The sequence below is a fragment of the Saccopteryx leptura genome, chromosome 9 (genome assembly GCF_036850995.1).
Source record: "Saccopteryx leptura isolate mSacLep1 chromosome 9, mSacLep1_pri_phased_curated, whole genome shotgun sequence".
NCBI classification, from domain to species: domain Eukaryota; kingdom Metazoa; phylum Chordata; class Mammalia; order Chiroptera; family Emballonuridae; genus Saccopteryx; species Saccopteryx leptura.
In genome coordinates, this window is record NC_089511.1 from 28,839,346 (window position 1) to 28,855,424 (window position 16,079).

General features: G+C 46.7%; 1 protein-coding gene across 3 annotated transcripts; it reads right to left on the reverse strand.

Moving 5' to 3' along the window:
• Positions 1-206: 206 nt before the first annotated feature.
• Positions 207-15,525, reverse strand: MAF (MAF bZIP transcription factor). 3 transcript variants are annotated; one of them, XM_066349492.1, is made up of 3 exons: positions 15,185-15,525; positions 12,648-14,390; positions 8,200-8,474 (listed from the first exon to the last, which is right to left on the reverse strand). In XM_066349492.1, exons 2-3 carry the CDS (start codon positions 13,760-13,762, stop codon positions 8,381-8,383), a joined length of 1,209 nt encoding a protein of 402 aa, XP_066205589.1. In that variant the 5' UTR covers positions 13,763-14,390; positions 15,185-15,525; the 3' UTR covers positions 8,200-8,380. The 3 variants fall into 3 exon arrangements, with proteins under 3 accessions (XP_066205590.1, XP_066205589.1, XP_066205592.1); XM_066349493.1 differs by lacking the exons at positions 8,200-8,474; positions 15,185-15,525 and adding an exon at positions 207-270 and having other exon boundaries at positions 12,648-15,150; XM_066349495.1 differs by lacking the exons at positions 8,200-8,474; positions 15,185-15,525 and adding an exon at positions 10,524-12,249 and having other exon boundaries at positions 12,648-15,147.
• Between the last annotated feature and the right edge of the window lie 554 nt (positions 15,526-16,079).

Genomic DNA, 16,079 nt, shown 5'->3' on the forward strand with positions numbered 1-16,079 from the left:
GTATTATATCACTTTCCCATCACCTCATCTCAGCATTTATGTTACTTGTTACTTGCAAACCCCCCCCCCCCCATAAAAAACCCTGAAACTACTAGAACTGGAGCTTTTCACACCCAGAGAGCGATCAGCATTCCTTGCTTCCTTGCTCTGCCCCTCATGGGAAATTCACTAAAACAAGCACATGCAAATCAGAAATCAAGATGTACCTCTTTGACTTCAGGCAACAGGCTTTTTTTTCACATCACTGATGTAGAGGGTTCCCTTGGGTACCTGATTTAGCAAATATATTAAAATAAACAAAGGGTAATTAATAACCACGCAGAAGGGTCCCAGGACAGTATGTTAAAAAGGCAGCCTAGCCTAGCTATCTATGAAAAGGGCAGAGTGGTTTAGTTCCACCTGCCTTGGTACCCTGGCCTCAGCCCTGCCAGAGGAGGGGTTCCAATGGAAGGGCGTGGCGTGGCGTGGCGTGGCGTGGCGTGGCGTGGCATGCAAGGTCAGGGTCGCTTCCTCTGACTATGGCTCCCACCCCTGGGAGCTCCTGGAGAGTGACACCCACTGGCCTGGCAGCCTGGGTCAGCTTTGAAGCTGTCCTCAGTTCAGAGACCTAAGTGATTCTGGATTCCCTGAGGGGGAGGGCTGGAAAGGTCTCTGGTGGGTGTCTCTCAAGCAGTCCCCTGTCCCCTGCACTCAGGAAAGTCCTCTTCCCTGCTCCCCCTCCTCCTTCCTCACTCTGGTCTGTTCTGTGGATATCTCTGACCTTAATTGCAAATATTCTCTTAACAAATAGAACCCTTTAGATATCACCCTTTTATTTATTAACTTCCCCTCTGTTTAAATTAGTAGCAGAGATGCTTAGAACAGTGATATGAAAATGAGGTTGCTTTAAAAAAAAAAAAAGAGCCTTTTTGCTTCACAGTGAATAACAAAGCACAGTAATTCAAAGTAGTTAGCTTTCTATGGTTCAAAAACCCCTTATTGCTATTAGCTGTACTAATGTAAGTGGCAAAATAATTATCATTTACTGTATGGAGTCCAATATTTTCCAGACAGCAGTTTAATAACAAAGCAGACCTGTCATGTCTCCCTATAGTTAGTCACACTGTGCAAGTTCAGACTGTCAAAATATATTTAAAATCTAATTTTAAAAATTGAACATGATTACAGAAAATCTGTGTACAGTAATTGCAATAAACTAGTAAGTCGATCTAATTTTTTTATCCAACATGGATATTCAGTATTTTTCTTTAATTCCCCTCACACACTTTTATTTGGATTGCCCTCCAATTGGTGTGAACAGATACACAGCACTCACACACCTGCTAAAATTTGTTGGCTGAGTAACTGAACATAGAATCGTTCTTTACTTAATTTTTCACTGAGCATAATTCTAATGATTTCAAATGGCCTACATCTAATTGCTCTGAGTATGCGTCAAAACAGAAACACAAATTTGGACTCTTGTACCTGTCAGAGCTGCCCCAAATACGTTATAAGCTTTCATTCACATTTCATTTTTAAAATGCTTTTAAAATCCTACGGTACAAACTACTCTTCTTCACGTAACAGGATACATTAATCTTTTGCCACATATGTTATTTCTATGCCAAAAATAAAAATAAAAGAAAAAGAAAAAGAAAAAGAAAGAAAGAAAGAAGAAACATACTGAAGTTATGAAACCTGGAAGGGTTATTAGTAATATCAGTGGTTCTTCATTTCAAATAACTAATCTAAAAAAAAAAAATCTTCCCATACAAGGTTAGTTATTTTTTTAATTTTTAGAAACAACAAATTCTTTTAGAAACACAAGTGAATGGAGTTTAAAAGCTTAAGAGATGATGGAGAGAATATTTTTGTAATTCCTTTGGGGCATTGCAAACATATGTTAAGCTTCTGCAAGGAATATTTACATGAGATCATATACTTACGAGGCATTTTTCAATTTTAGAAAAATATTTCAAAGCAATAATTGAACATAGGCTTTGCAAAATGCCCCTTTGCCTTCCTGACCATCTCATTGATGGTCTCTTGTTATTTTTAGAGAAAAAGAATCAAGCCTCATTAAATGCGATCTTTGGCATCTGGCCTGAAATCTCATAAAGTTGATGTCCTTTTTAGATCATTGGTGTCATTTTTCTCAAGATGACCTCTACTCTTTGGCTACCTGGACATTTATTTTCAAAAAGGAGGGGAGAGAGGTTCTGTCTGCACACCTGAATAGAGTCCAAAAGCCATTGTGGTTTCTCTGTTCTTATGGCCTTCACCCAGGCTACTCATAGGGGGAAGAATGGTGGGGGCGGGGGGGGGGGGTCTCGCATGGGAGTGAGAGAGATTTCAAGTTGGACCGCTATAGTGTAGTCCAAGCCTGGACTGCCAGCACAGAGCTTCTAACAGTTGGATCTATTTACCTAATGATTATATAGTATTTTTTAATAGCATAGGAATGTGCAATGATATTCCAAGGAAGATTTTAAAAGGTCTCATTACTGTACAGCACAGGGAAATAAAACAGACAGTGTCTCTCCTCCCTGAAAATGTGCTACAGATGGCCAGCATGTGCCCCCCCCCCCCCATAGTGACACCCACTGCCCAGACTCATGCTGAATAGGGCAAAGGTTTTATGGGACAACCACGCTAAGATTGGCATTTCAGGCTAGGTTGCGTTCATGCCTACCAAAATATAGAGTGGACTGATTAACTCTGTTGTGTGATTATTTTTATTTCATAATGTGGGAACTGCGGATTTATCTTTTAAATACCTTCTCCCTCTCCAATGTTAACTTTAAAGGGTTCCAGAGATAGATGGATAGATGACAGATGAAAAAAATATGTTGGAGTCTTTGCCTGAATATGGAAAGTGTAAAATATCATTTTAACAGATTTAATCTTAGAATGATCATCCCAGCTTCCCCACTCCATCAACAAAGCTTTTAGTATAATTTGACAGTATAAAAGTGTCTCAGATGCTGAGATCATTAACTTTTAGTTTCAACATATTTATCTGAACCTGAGCGAATCCTTCCCTAGGAGAAAGAAAAAGAAAAAGGAGATTTATTTAAGAAGACAGTGATACTTGCCTAACTCCTCCAAACTCCAGGATCTAAAAACGGAGCGTTCCTATAAGCAAAAGCCCCCTACAGGGAAAGGGCGCCTTTCTGAAGCTTAGCTGTTGTCAAGTTCCTCCTCTTAAGACAGTTCCTGGGCGCCTGAGATCTGCCTGCCACTGTTCAATTCCGGAAGGCAAGCAAGACCCTCAAGCTGGAGCTGTCGGCAAAACTCGAACAAAGTTTGCTTGACCTGCTTTGCTTTATAATAAGCATCAAACTCATTTATACCGCAAGAAACCTCAACCGAGTTCAACCGAGTGGAGATTTCTATAAAGATTTCAAAACAGGCTTTCTGGATTTCTTTCTTTCCTTTTTCTTTTTTTCCCCTCCTAGATATATCTGGAATATGGGCCGGAAAATTAATAGAGTAAAAACCCAGTTATCTGGAGCGACGCTCTTATTTACGAAAGGTTCCTAGGGTGGCTTGCCGGTGGCCTGGGGGAGGTCCCAACGCCAAGGGCCGGACCCGCTCCCTCCCTCTACGCGCCCACCTGGGAGCGCAGCGGAGCAGTTCGTTTCGACGTCCCTGGGAGCTCCACTATGGGCCGGGCAGTCCTTTTGAAAAACTTAAACCCAATTTCAATACAAATCCAAGTCCCCTGTTGGGGCGCGGGCGCGGGCGCGAGGCGGCGCGGGGACCTGGGCGCGCTGGGTGTGCGGCTGTTGACGCCCCCAGGCGCTGGGCGGTGTTCGGGCCTCTGCGACCCGCGCCGCGCTCGGTAGCTTCTGTGTGCGCGTGGGCCTCCCGGTTGCAGCTGCGGTGTTGGGGCTTCGGGCCGGCAAGCAGGGACAACCCGGTGGCCTCAGGCAGCCGCTGGGACCCACCCTTTCGGTACTGCCTCCTGCCCTTCTTCACCTGCAAGCCCTCCCTGGAACCCCTAGGGTGAGGAGCTCACCTGTCCCTACCAAACCCCGACCATTAGGCCGGGGGCAGTGATGCTCTCAGAAGGAAACACAAAAAAAGGTCCCAACAAGCATATATAGGAAGGCTGGCGAGTGGAGGGTGTGTGTGTGTGTGTGTACACACGCATGTGCTCTAGGTGTGTGTGTGTGTGGGGGGGTGCATGGAAACCAGGAGAGGGGGCAACCTCAGAATCCTCCCTGCCTTCATCTCCTTCAGTCCAGGCTTCAAGACCCTTCTTGGCACCCGCAGCTCCAGCCAGAGGTAAACATTCCAGGTCACATGCCCACTCTTGTCCTAGGGCAGCTACAGCTACGGGGCCTTCTCTCCATCCTGGTCTTTGTCTACACAGAATGGGGGGCAGGAGTGACTTCACGGGGCCAAGACCTCAGCTTGTGTGACTGCCTTCTGCGTCTCTCTGATGGACCTGTGTGACCAGGCATGGGAGGAAGAAGCACCAAAAATTCTAGAGAGGACACTAGGATGAAATGAGGTTCAGGCAGTAAGGGGCAGATGCCTGGGAACTAAGGACATCACTGCTGAGTTTTAGAAATCGTGGGATCACAGTGCCAGTCAGGGGCTTGTCAGTCACCCTGTGTACTGGATCCTTCCTGGTTGGACCTAGAGGCCCTGGGAACTGCCTAGAGGGGACCCCTGGCAAATAGGGGGTCAGACGCCAAGGTGGGCTTCTGTTGGTAATAAGCCCCCAGCCCCTGCACACCAGCACCTCCCTGCTCTCTCCTCCTCTGGGCCTAGTTTGGGGTTATGATTGTGCTGGGATCCTCAGACTGGCTTTTCTTCTGAAGAACCCCCCCCCCCACAAAGAGGCCAGAAACTCACTTCTATAGGCCCCCAGAAGGGGACTAGGCCGCATAGAACCAGAGCAAATTTGTGTTGCCAAGAGGGAATCTGCACCACTGACCCGATTTCCCAGCCCAGGAGTCCCTTGACAAGCATCATCGCAGGGGATTCTCCCAGGATAGCGTTTTCACTCCTCCCTGCCCAGTTCTATAAGGTCTCCTGACCTCTCCTAATTCCCCAACCAAAAAGAACCAACAGCGAGGAAAAGCAGCTCTTTGGAATCTTAGTTTGGAAACGCTCAAGGTTGGTGATCAGAATATTTAGAACAGAGAAACTCAACCCAAAATCCCCAGTGTGCAGCTCACATCCAGGCCTGGGTTGGACGGGGCGGGGAGTGTGGGGGCTGGACACAGAACTATTTCCTCTCCTCTCCCTCCTCTTCCCAAACCTCCACTGACACCCCTCCCTCATCCTCCCTTCTTGAATTAAGGCCCCTTTCTAGTCCTAACTAATGATCCAAGAATCTGTGAAGGGAGAGATGTGATTTTGCAATCCAACATCCTAATTTATAGGGGGAAAAAATTGTTATTTAACAAAAAAGGAACGGAAAAGAAAATGAATTTTTTTTTTGAATAAAGTAAGGGAAGAGGCGCTCAGTAATAGATGATGATGATGATTTGGGTAAGGAACTGTGCGTTCCAATCCTAGCCTCTCTGTGGAAAGTGTATCTTGCGAGTGTCTTAAAACTGTCCAACTCCCGAGGCAAATTCCTACCAAGATCTGGATTCTGTGTGCTGTAGATGCGTCCTTTCCACCTCAGCCTGGTCATATTGGGCAAACTAATGGGAAACACACAGACAAAGGGCTTTCAAATTGAAACAATAAAAACTGTCACGAGGCCATCAAACCTATTGTGGTGACCACAGAAAATAATTGGCATAACGTGTCTGACTGGTCCAAAAACATCACCGCCCTGAAATCGCAGATTGATATATTTATGAGTGCCCCAAAGTTAAGACATGAACAATTTCCCCAGATTTCGGTTTGATCTCTAAAATTGTTTTCAAAAAGGAAACACATGTGGCCATATTTGAAAGACAGAGGCTGCGGAGAGCCTCGTTTGCACCTGGCATATGCGTACTCCGGGCCTGACTTTAGCCAGGGAACAAGTGAAGTGGCTGGCTGGGGCTTCCTCCTGGGGCTCTTGCCCTTCTGGTCCTCCCCTCCACTCTCTCCTGCTTCCCTCCGTTTCATTTCTCACCTCCCACAGATGGTGCTGAAAACCTGGAGCCAGGGTGTTGCTCCGCCTATGTGCACAGCAATTTGACTTGCTTTGTTTTTTGTTCTGTCGTCCTAACGGGTAAAGATGTTCCCACATTGTTGCAGGACTGTACTTCTTTATGCCCGACAATCATGAGACAGCCTGGGAGACTGAAACCCTCTCACCCTGTCCCCTACCCCCGCTAGAGAAAAAAAAAAAAAAAGTGCTAGACAGAGCTGGGTTTGTTCCGGAGCCAGGGCTGAGCGAGGCTTGGGAGAGCATACCCCTTCTCTGGAGCTGTTAGATGTCTAGATTTTGAAGATTTATATAAAAAGTGACAAAAGCCGTGTTATCGGAAGGTGGGTTAAGGCCCCTGCTCTGTTTTCAAACAAATGCAAACAAACAAATACTGATGCTCGCGGCTAGGCCCTGGACCACCTCCCTCATGGCTACGCTGGTATGCCCTGCCTTGGACTTTGGACATCTTTTAAAATTTAGGATGGGCCAAGAGTGGAAACAAACTCCAGGGTTTCTCTTATTGTTCCTCAAAATAAGAAGGCGCTCACTCCAAATTATTCATCCAGCATCCCGAGGAATAATCAGAAGTGGTTAAAAAAAAATGATAGCATCACTGTAGATAAAACTTCCCTAAAAAAAAAAAATGAAGACTTTGCTTCAAAGAATGGGGCAAAATTATTATTTAAAAATATATATACACACATATATATAAAATGATAAAAAACCATTGCCTTGCAGATCAGCACACTCGGGCTGGTGAGTCTGGCTTGCTTTCCCCTTTTATCGCATGTTTATATGAGGAGTCAGGCCCCAGAGCTGGGCCGCGTGTTTTACTGACACGGAAATCAGACGGCTGAGGGTTGTCACTCACATATTTTAGTCTTCCGACCTATGTCAGTTAGTCTTTAACTACTGACAGGCAAAAAATAGAGGCACCTGTGTGGCAAGCAGACTTTTAAATGTATTGATTGGCCTAGAATACTGGAGGAGTGCATTTTTATAAAGCCAAGAGTGTGGAGTCGTACGGAAGTGTATTGGGCTTCACAAAACCGACAGTAACACAGGATCCTCCCGACACTGCCCTTGGGAACCTCTGTGTGTGCCACAAACAACTTCAGTTATTTAGCGGAGGGAAATGCTAGGAATGTAGCTACTGTGACAGCTGTGCCCCATGTTTGTAAGGGTGGCTACCACTTGCCCTCTGTTCACTGTGCTTCGCAGTCGAGCTGGTGGTTTGGCAAGGGGAGGTCCTGTTTAAGAAGCAAAGGATCTAGAAGTGACGTTATTAAATAAAAACTACTGGGGGAAAGGTAGAGCGGGGAAAGGATCAGAGCATTAAAACCCTGTGTTCAGGAACAGATAGTGTTTCCCCCTGCAGTGGTCAGCGTTGAAAGGGGCCCAGGTGGTTATGGCATTGAAACAGATAAATAAATGTGATATGGAGACATCATTTCCTCATCAAGATCAGGAAGTGGAATCTCTGCCTATTTGATGTCAGTCTATTAATGTGTCAGATACGCTGTAAAAAATTATTACATGATTTTCAAAAAGGAAACATGCAAGGAGGGGGGGGGGAGATTAAAAGGAAGTGATTCCGCGAATGTTTGGGAACAGAAAAGAGGGAAGAAGAAAAGGCACGCGGAGGGCGTGTATTGGACTGAACTCTGTATATGGCTACACATTGTTTTCATTTACTGCTGTGTCTGATAAATGAACACATTTGACATCACTGATAAACACAACACTATTAGGGCCTACCAGCAAGCCAGGGTGCTGGACTCCGCTAAAGCTTCTGCCCATGGCATCTGCTTGGGGAGGGGAGGGGGGTCAAATATTTTTTTCTCCTTAGTGAAATTATCTGCCACAGAAACAATGAAGCGTGAAAAAGTGCTATTTAGAGTGTGTGTGTCTACGTATGCTTTACAAATGCTAGCTGTTACCTTCTGGACTACTTCCCTTCCTATCAATGTGTATGTGTCTATCGTTTACATTTCAGTGGGTTTTTACAACTAGTATTAAAGGTTGAAAACAATCACACCTATTCTGTTGCGCTCATCTTAAAGCGAGAAACACTAGTGCGCTTTGCTGCGGGTCTGTACAGACAACCCTTAGACAAAAGGCATCCTTAATTAGCATGGAGCTTATATATTTAATAGTCTTCTTCTTCAATGCAAACATTTCTCTTTAAAAAGGAAACTGAACAGAAGTCAGGGGCAGGTTGTATGCTACCACTGCAGGTAATACTGCTTACTACTAACAATATATTTTTAATGCACAGTTCTCACATAAATTTCATTTCGTGAATACACTGGTAAGTACATGTTGCTGGGGCTTCCAAAATGTGGCGTATCCCACTGATGGTTCCAACTTGCGAGTGGGCTCAGTTCTGTAATTGGAATGAAAGGAATTTTAACACTATTTAGACAAAGATTCAAATGCAGTGTAGAGGGAAGGCTAGATTTCCCTATATGATTTTTTTTTTTTTAATTTACTGACTTATTTGTAATAGGGGCGCTTAGGCAGGATTTAGGATTTCTTTGTTAAAAAAGCATGTATTTGTGTTCACGACTCCATTCCACCTCAAAGTTTTTAGTTAAGATTATTTCTGAAAACGCCTTTCACTAGGTGCTAACCTTCCCTGAAAGCCAGCCACCAAAACCCCATTTCTGTCAGCACCCCCCGACTCTGCCTTCTAACAAAGGCTTTGGGGGCCAAAGCCTTCTTATTATATTGAACTGTCTTGTAGGGTTCTATCAGAACGCGTAATTGTTGCCTAACTGTATTTTTCTCCCAAGTCGCATTCCTCACGAGATAATTGCAATAACTCCATCCTGAATGTCACTCTTATTTTAAGAATGTGTTTGCCTACAATCTGTCATCTGATGCTGAGCTTTTTGCACTAAAGTGACATCTTCATTTCTGTTTCTTCAGGGGAGACTGCCTATCTCCTAGTCAGGATCAGAGGGAAGAAAAAAAAAATCTCTGAAGCAGAGAACAAGGAACATCCAGCACATGGAAGTGAGTTTACTATTAAGACTTTTGGTAAACAACATTCAATGTGCATTTGGGAGCCCTATCTAAACTGCTCAGCATCTACAGGGTACGCACTGTTTGTAGAAAAAAAAAAAGGGGGAAATAAAGAAAGACAAGATGATAAACTGGCCAGAAACCATCAGTGCCAAGCACAACCTGTTTTCTTCAAAATAAGGCCTTCGGTCAGAGTTGCAATATTATCTTTAAAAGAGAGAGAGAGAGAGAGAGAGAGAGAGAGAGAGAGAAAGAAACAGAAAAGAAAATAAAACAAAAGTCATCGTGTTTGGCTCTATTTTCAAAACAGTGTTGGCTTTGTCTAACATTCTATTCGTGTTCTAGGGGAAGTTGACCAAGAGTTGCACGAATTTGTGTCATTTTAAAATGGGTCAGTGAAGTTAGGGGAGGTGGCTTCAGACTCTCCCAATCATACACAGCGTGTTTTTTTTTTTTTTGGGGGGGGTAGATACCCATAAATCAAAGCATATTCTTTATTCCACCACAGCACTGTTTTTGGCCTGTATTTCAGGAGTGAAGGTGATCTGAAATTCTTACCAGTGGAGAAGCCCTCTGCTAAATAGTCACGGGGAATGATTTAATCACAGAGTTGAAACCCAGATATATACCTGGAGTTCTGTAAGCAAGGGGGAGATCTTTTTCCGATTGAAGAAAAAGGACCTTCAAAGTTAAAACTCAAACAACTTTGATTTGTCCAAAGTGTTGCTATTAAATCTTGTCAGGCCTGGCTAACACGAAAATCATGGCGTGGAAAGGGAAGAAGGAAAAATAATCAGTTTGAGCCCCCAAAGCAAGAATTGTTGCTCTTTACCATTAAATGCATAGGTGCCCAAGCCACCTCCACCATGCCTAGTTTTCCTGGCGTATTTGCCCTCTAGATGGGTCTGCTGCTGGATTAGACGCTCAGGGCAATGCTGAGAAGGCCCTGCTCTGGGGCTGGGAATTTTGTTTTCACTTAAGGGCAGTGATAGCTCAAACTCATTGGAAAACTGAAAACTCTGGGAGGAAGTAAACATTGGAGAGGTCATCCTTTACATTTCTATTAAATATTGCTAATGATGAAAAGGGACTGGCCTCCTCCCACCTCACAAAGCAGCCTATGCTTCACCCTGAATTATTGCCTCCCTAACTCCTCCATTAATCCTTCCTCTGGAGACAGGGGTACATTTTACACTTCTAATGCGGTGTTGGGCCCAGTTAAACTGTACACTAAGAAACTGAGTACAGAATCAAAAAAAAAATGCAGTTTATTATTGTAGATTATTCTTTCTCTTGATATAACCAGAATTGAAAATGAAAGAAAAAGCACATAGGAACATCACGCGTGGTTAGTTAGTAACTCAAGATATAAAACAATTTTGCACAGCAAAATATGTAAAAGAAAAGTAACTGACAAGATTTTTTTATATTTATTGTGGTAAGATTTACTTCTCATTTTTTTTTTTTTTTAAAGACAGGATGTCAGTCCCTGAAAATAACATTTACTGATTATTGCCTTTAAAACTGTGGATTTTTTTTTTAAGTTACAGAAAATCCAGTTCTGCACCACAATACAACTGTAAAAAAATCTGCATCATTTTAAAACTGTGCAGTAATGCCATTTTTATAACTGCATAAATTTTATTAGCGTTCTAAACAGTTTTTGCAATTTTTTTTTTGTATTATATGCTTGCAGGTTATATCTTAGTGCAATTCAGTCCCAAATACTTTAATTTTGAAAAAAAAAAACATACATTTTGAATGTAAAATACCCCTACAGATATAAACAGGGGTGTTTCCCCTTTTAATACTTTGGTTTTCAATACAGTCAGTGGTATAGCAAAGACTACACATACCCAACTTATATTTAAGTTGCAAGCACATGCTGTAAAAGCTACTTTTTAAACAGTCCCCTTGCAAACTCTACCCCCCTTAACATCACAACAGTAAACAATTTAGTGCATCAATCTTTTAAAAAATCTACAGCTAAACAGACCTAACTCTTTCAAATTTATCTATAACATTCCTTTATCTGTAGCATACATTTTAACTGGGCTAACAGATTATAAAAACTAGAATTAAATTATATACTAGAAACTCATAGCATTCCACATTTGACAACGACCTAAAGCCAAAAAAAAAAAAAAAAAAAAGTTAAAATAAGAATAAAACAAACCAAAAATAACGGGGCAGATTTCTTTTTTTTTTTAAAAATTTAGACTGCTTTCGGCAACAGCACGATTTGAGTCCCCAAAGTGGGGTGTCATTCTTATTAAAAAGAAATGAGTTAAGAGTTCTTTAATGTTTGCCAGGTTAAATTTTGAACCCATTCTGGCATCTTTGACAAGGAATGCCTTCAGTGCATTTACAATGGGAGGCTGGAAGTTCTGAGTAACTCAAAGCAGTTTTGGAGCAGATGCAAACTTTCATGGGAAGAAGGCTCTAGGGTTGCACTTTTTCGTTCTGAACTCAAAAAAGTCATGAGGCAATAAAACAAAAGTATGAATGCCATGCCATAAGTCTTCGAACGTCCATTTCCAAGCCAAAAGAAAAAAAAAAGAAAAAATAATTATACCATACATGTCCAGCATGCAGGCTTTTTTTTTTTTTTATTAATATAATGTCTCTTTTCCATAAAGTCTTTGAAACAGTTATAGTTCATTGTTGCTAAGAGAAAGTAGCAAGCATAATAATGCATGAGATGAGAATGAGTTTTTGTAAATGGCAGACTAAACTCTCAGATTTGGCATCATAAGGCCAAAACTCACAAGTCACACACCCAGAAGGTTGATGCAGGCTTGATTGTGGCAGGTTCATGAGGATTTTTTCTCTATTTTAGCATAACAGTGCTAAAAGCCCGATGGAACTCAGTACGCTGCAAGTCTATAACATTTCACATTTTTTTTTTTCCTTTGCAAGCTCAATCTCACATGAAGAACTCAGGAGAAAAAAAAACTTAGTTTTTTCTTTCTTTCTTTTTTTTTTTCCTTTTATCTCAGAGGAGATGGGTGGACAGGGAGTGAGGGTGGAGGTTGGGAAAAAAGGGCGACACAGCAAGCTCCAAAAAGTAAAATAAAAAAAAAATTCCAAACAAAATAAAAACACACACGGAAAATGGAACACCAGTTCATGAACTGAAGAAGAAAAAGAAAAAAAAATATGTAAATGATGCAGGCTTCAAAGTTGAGCATGAAGAATTCTGCTGAGATCTTTGAACATTGTGCAAGTGGGGGGGGGGCGTAAAAAAAGCTACCAAGTTATGGAGAATTTCAGATTGGCAATCCATGAGCCAGACATCCATTCCCTCCCCAATTTAAAAACAGCCACCACCACCACCACCACCACCACCAACTCCAAGCATGGGTGTGTGTGTGCCTGTGTGTGTGTGTATGGGACTAAGGGAAGCAAACTCGGTAGGGGAGGGGGCAAGGTGGTGGCAAGCAGGGCTCTGGAACTAGCAAGCCCACACCCGAGTCGGACCCCTACGGAGCACTTATCAAGGTGGCTAGCTGGGATCGCGTGTCAGACTCACATGAAAAACTCGGGAGAGGACGGGTTGTCGCTGCTCGAGCCGTTTTCTCGGAAGCCGCTGCTCACCAACTTCTCATATTTCTCCTTGTACGCGTCCCTCTCGCGCACCAGCCTGGAGATCTCCTGCTTGAGGTGGTCGACCTGCTGCAGCAGCTGGTTCTTCTCGGACTCCAGGACGTGTCTCTGCTGCACCCTCTTGAAGCGGCAGGACTGGGCATAGCCGCGGTTTTTCAGGGTCCGCCTCTTCTGCTTCAGCCGGATCACCTCCTCCTTGCTGACCCCGCGCAGCTGCCGGTTCAGCTCGCGCACCGACATGGTCACCAGCTGCTCGTCGGAGAAGCGGTCGTCGAAGTGCAGGCCGCCAGTGGCGTGGTGCGGATGCAGGGCGCCCCCCGTCCCCGCTGCGCCCCCGCCGCCGCCGCCGCCACCTCCGCCGCCGCCCCCGGCGCTAGCCGGGCCCCCGCCGCCCGTGCCTCCCGCGCCACCGGCCGAGGCGGACGCGCTGCCCGCGGCGCCCGGCGCGCCGGCCGTCGGGTGGTGGTGGTGGCCGGCGGCGTGGTGGTGGTGGTGGTGGTGGTAGTGCGGGCCCGCGCCGCTCTGCGCAGCGGCCGCGGCGATCACGGCGGACACCACGGCGGCGGCGGGGCCCATCTCTTCGCCGCTGCCGCCCAGGGAGGCGCCGGCGCCGGCCCCGGCCGAGGCCAGCTGCTGCGCCCCGCGCGCATAGCCATCGAAGCCGCCCTGGAGCTGGTGGCTGTTGCTGATGAGCGCCTCGACCGCGTCCTCGGGGCTGAAGCCCAGCGCCTCGGGGTTCAGCTGCTGCGGGTAGCCGGTCATCCAGTAGTAGTCTTCCAGGTGCGCCTTCTGCTCGCTGCCCGAGCCCGGGCTGGGCGCCGAGAAGCTGGGGGAAGGGGGCACCGAGCTGCAAGGCGTGCTCATGGGGGTGGAGGACAGCGAGCCCCCGGCGATGAGACGGCCGCACTGGCTGATGATGCGGTCGGTTTCCACCGGTTCCTTTTTCACTTCAAACTTCATCAGATCGAAGTCATTAACATATTCCATGGCCAGGGGACTGGTGGGCAGGTCGGAGTTGCTCATTGCCAGTTCTGATGCCATTCTCCTGCCGCCGCCGCCGCCGCCGCTCCGCCAGATGGGCTGCAGGAGAGGGGCCAGCGGGCTGTGCTGGGTGGCCAGCGGGTGAGCCAGCTTGCCGGGCTGGGGCGCTTCTAGCTCGCGCGGCGGTGGCTGGCCCGAACCTCCGAGCGCGCACACACCCCCCCTCCCCGCCCTGCCCGCGCCCCCCGCGTCCGCCCTCCCTCCTCCCGGCTCACGCCAATGTGCTTGCTCGCCCCGGCCCCTCCTCGCCTGCTCGCCTTGGTGCGCGCCGAGCCGGCGGTTTCAGGCTCGGGTAGGTCCTCCACGGGCTGCGGTAGTGGTGGCGGCGGCGGCTGCGAAGCCGGAGGAGCCCTGCCTAGTGCGCGGCGTCCCCCGCTCGCCGCTCCGCTGCGCGCTTTGCATAAGGAGGGCTCGCCTCGCCGGCCGGGCTGCAGGCGGGGCGCGCGCGGCGGCTGATCGGGGCTGGAGGCGCGGCGGGCGGCTGTCCCGGCGGCGCGGGCCTTGGCACGGGGGAGTTAACACTTCATGCTTCTTGCCTTCTCTTCTGCCTGGCTCTTTTTATTTTTTTCTTTCCTCTCTTCCTTGCGCGCTCTCTCCGTGCAAAGTGCAAGACAGAGGTGCAGCCCGGCTGGAGGAAAGGGAGGGGGTAGTTTAGTTCTTTCTTGCCTTTTTTTTTTTTTTTAAAGAAAAGCAAAATAGCGAAGTCCTGGGGAAAGGCGAGGCAGAGCGCAAAAGGGGGAGGCCGAGCCGACGAACAGCCCTAGCTACAGCTCGAAGATGAAAAAAGATTTTAAAGCCTCTGATCCAGCAAGAAGAGTTTAAAGCAATTGCTGAGTTTTATAGCACTTGTGACGTCAGGCCCAGATGAGAAATTGACTGGTACTCCAGACCAATGGGAGGCGGCGAGAGAGGCCACGATTAGCATAATAGTATAGAAACAAGGAAACTTTTCGGAGCTGTCAATCAGGACCCAATCAGCTGACTGTCAGCTGGGACGGGCTGGCTTAACCCCTCCCGCGCCGCCACCTCTCGAGAAGGAGCAAAGTTTGGTGCAAGTGGGGAAAGAGTTTTCTAGAGGGGCTGAGGGAACGGGAGGATCGGGAGGACGGTTTGTTTTGCTTCGGAGCTCGAGAGAGACCTGCCTTCAGGAGCCCCTGCTGGTCCGTCACTCACTCTGCGGGGATTGGCCCGACTGCTCCCCTGCCTTCTTATGGTGCCCAGGATTGTGCATTATCCTGGCAGCCTTCACTCCTCGCTCCACCTTCGGCATCCAGGTGTCTGCCCCGGGCACCTTCCTTCCCCCAGCCTAGCTGTGCCGGGAACTCAAACTTGGCTTCAACTCTTTGTCCCTCTCCGGGTGCTGGCGCGCGGAGGTGCAGGGGTCCCGGCTGTGCGCAAGACGCTGCCCAGCCGCGCTCCTACCGTGGTGGTGCGCAATATGCGGAGAGAGAAAGCCCGTTTTAGCCCTCTCTTTTAAAGGAGCTGAAATAAGTTGTTCAGGGACCATCACGCGTGGGGACCGGCTGCTCGCTGGCGTAGCGTGCCCTTGGGGGGAGCGAACGCCTACGCGAGTAACTCCGGGAAAGCTCTGTCAGGTCAGCCCGGCTCAGCCCTTCGGCTTCCCACTCTGGCTCGCTTGAGTTTGACCTTTGAGATTCATATCCATCTCTCTTTTTCTTTCTCTTTCTCTCTTTCACACACACACACACACACACACACACACACACACACACACACACGCTCACCCACCCCCTATGAAATCTGACCCCTGTTTTATCAGGGTCCTGCGTGCCCTTTGCACTTTTACGTTACACTAATTATTTCATACTCGATCGTGGAGCGGAACTAGGGGTAAAAACAACACTCCAGCACTCGCCAGCTCCCCTCGAAGGGTTAAATTTTAAACCGCGGTTTCTCGGACAAGCCCGGAAACCTAGAATGGGGGTGGGGTGGGGTGGGGAGCTACTTCTCCCCCTCCCTGTTGCAGATGCTAATAACTGTTCAATTTTCTAGATCGATTCTTTTAAATCTTATGCAAAAAGAAAAAAAGGAAAGCAAAGAGAAAAGAAAGAACCAACAACTCTGTTTCTAAGATTTTAAAGCGATAGGCAAGTCGGAGAAGCCGAGATTTATTTGGGGGAAAGCAAGAGTGCGCGAGCCGACCCAGCGTTTGGACTACGAGCCTGCCTGTTTGGATTGTTGAGACTGTTGATTCCTCCAATTAATGAAATTCATTTGGTGTTAATGACAATTGTTCTTTTTTCTTTTTCTTTCTTTTCTACTTTATGGGAGGGGGAGACGCTAGGAGGGTGCATTT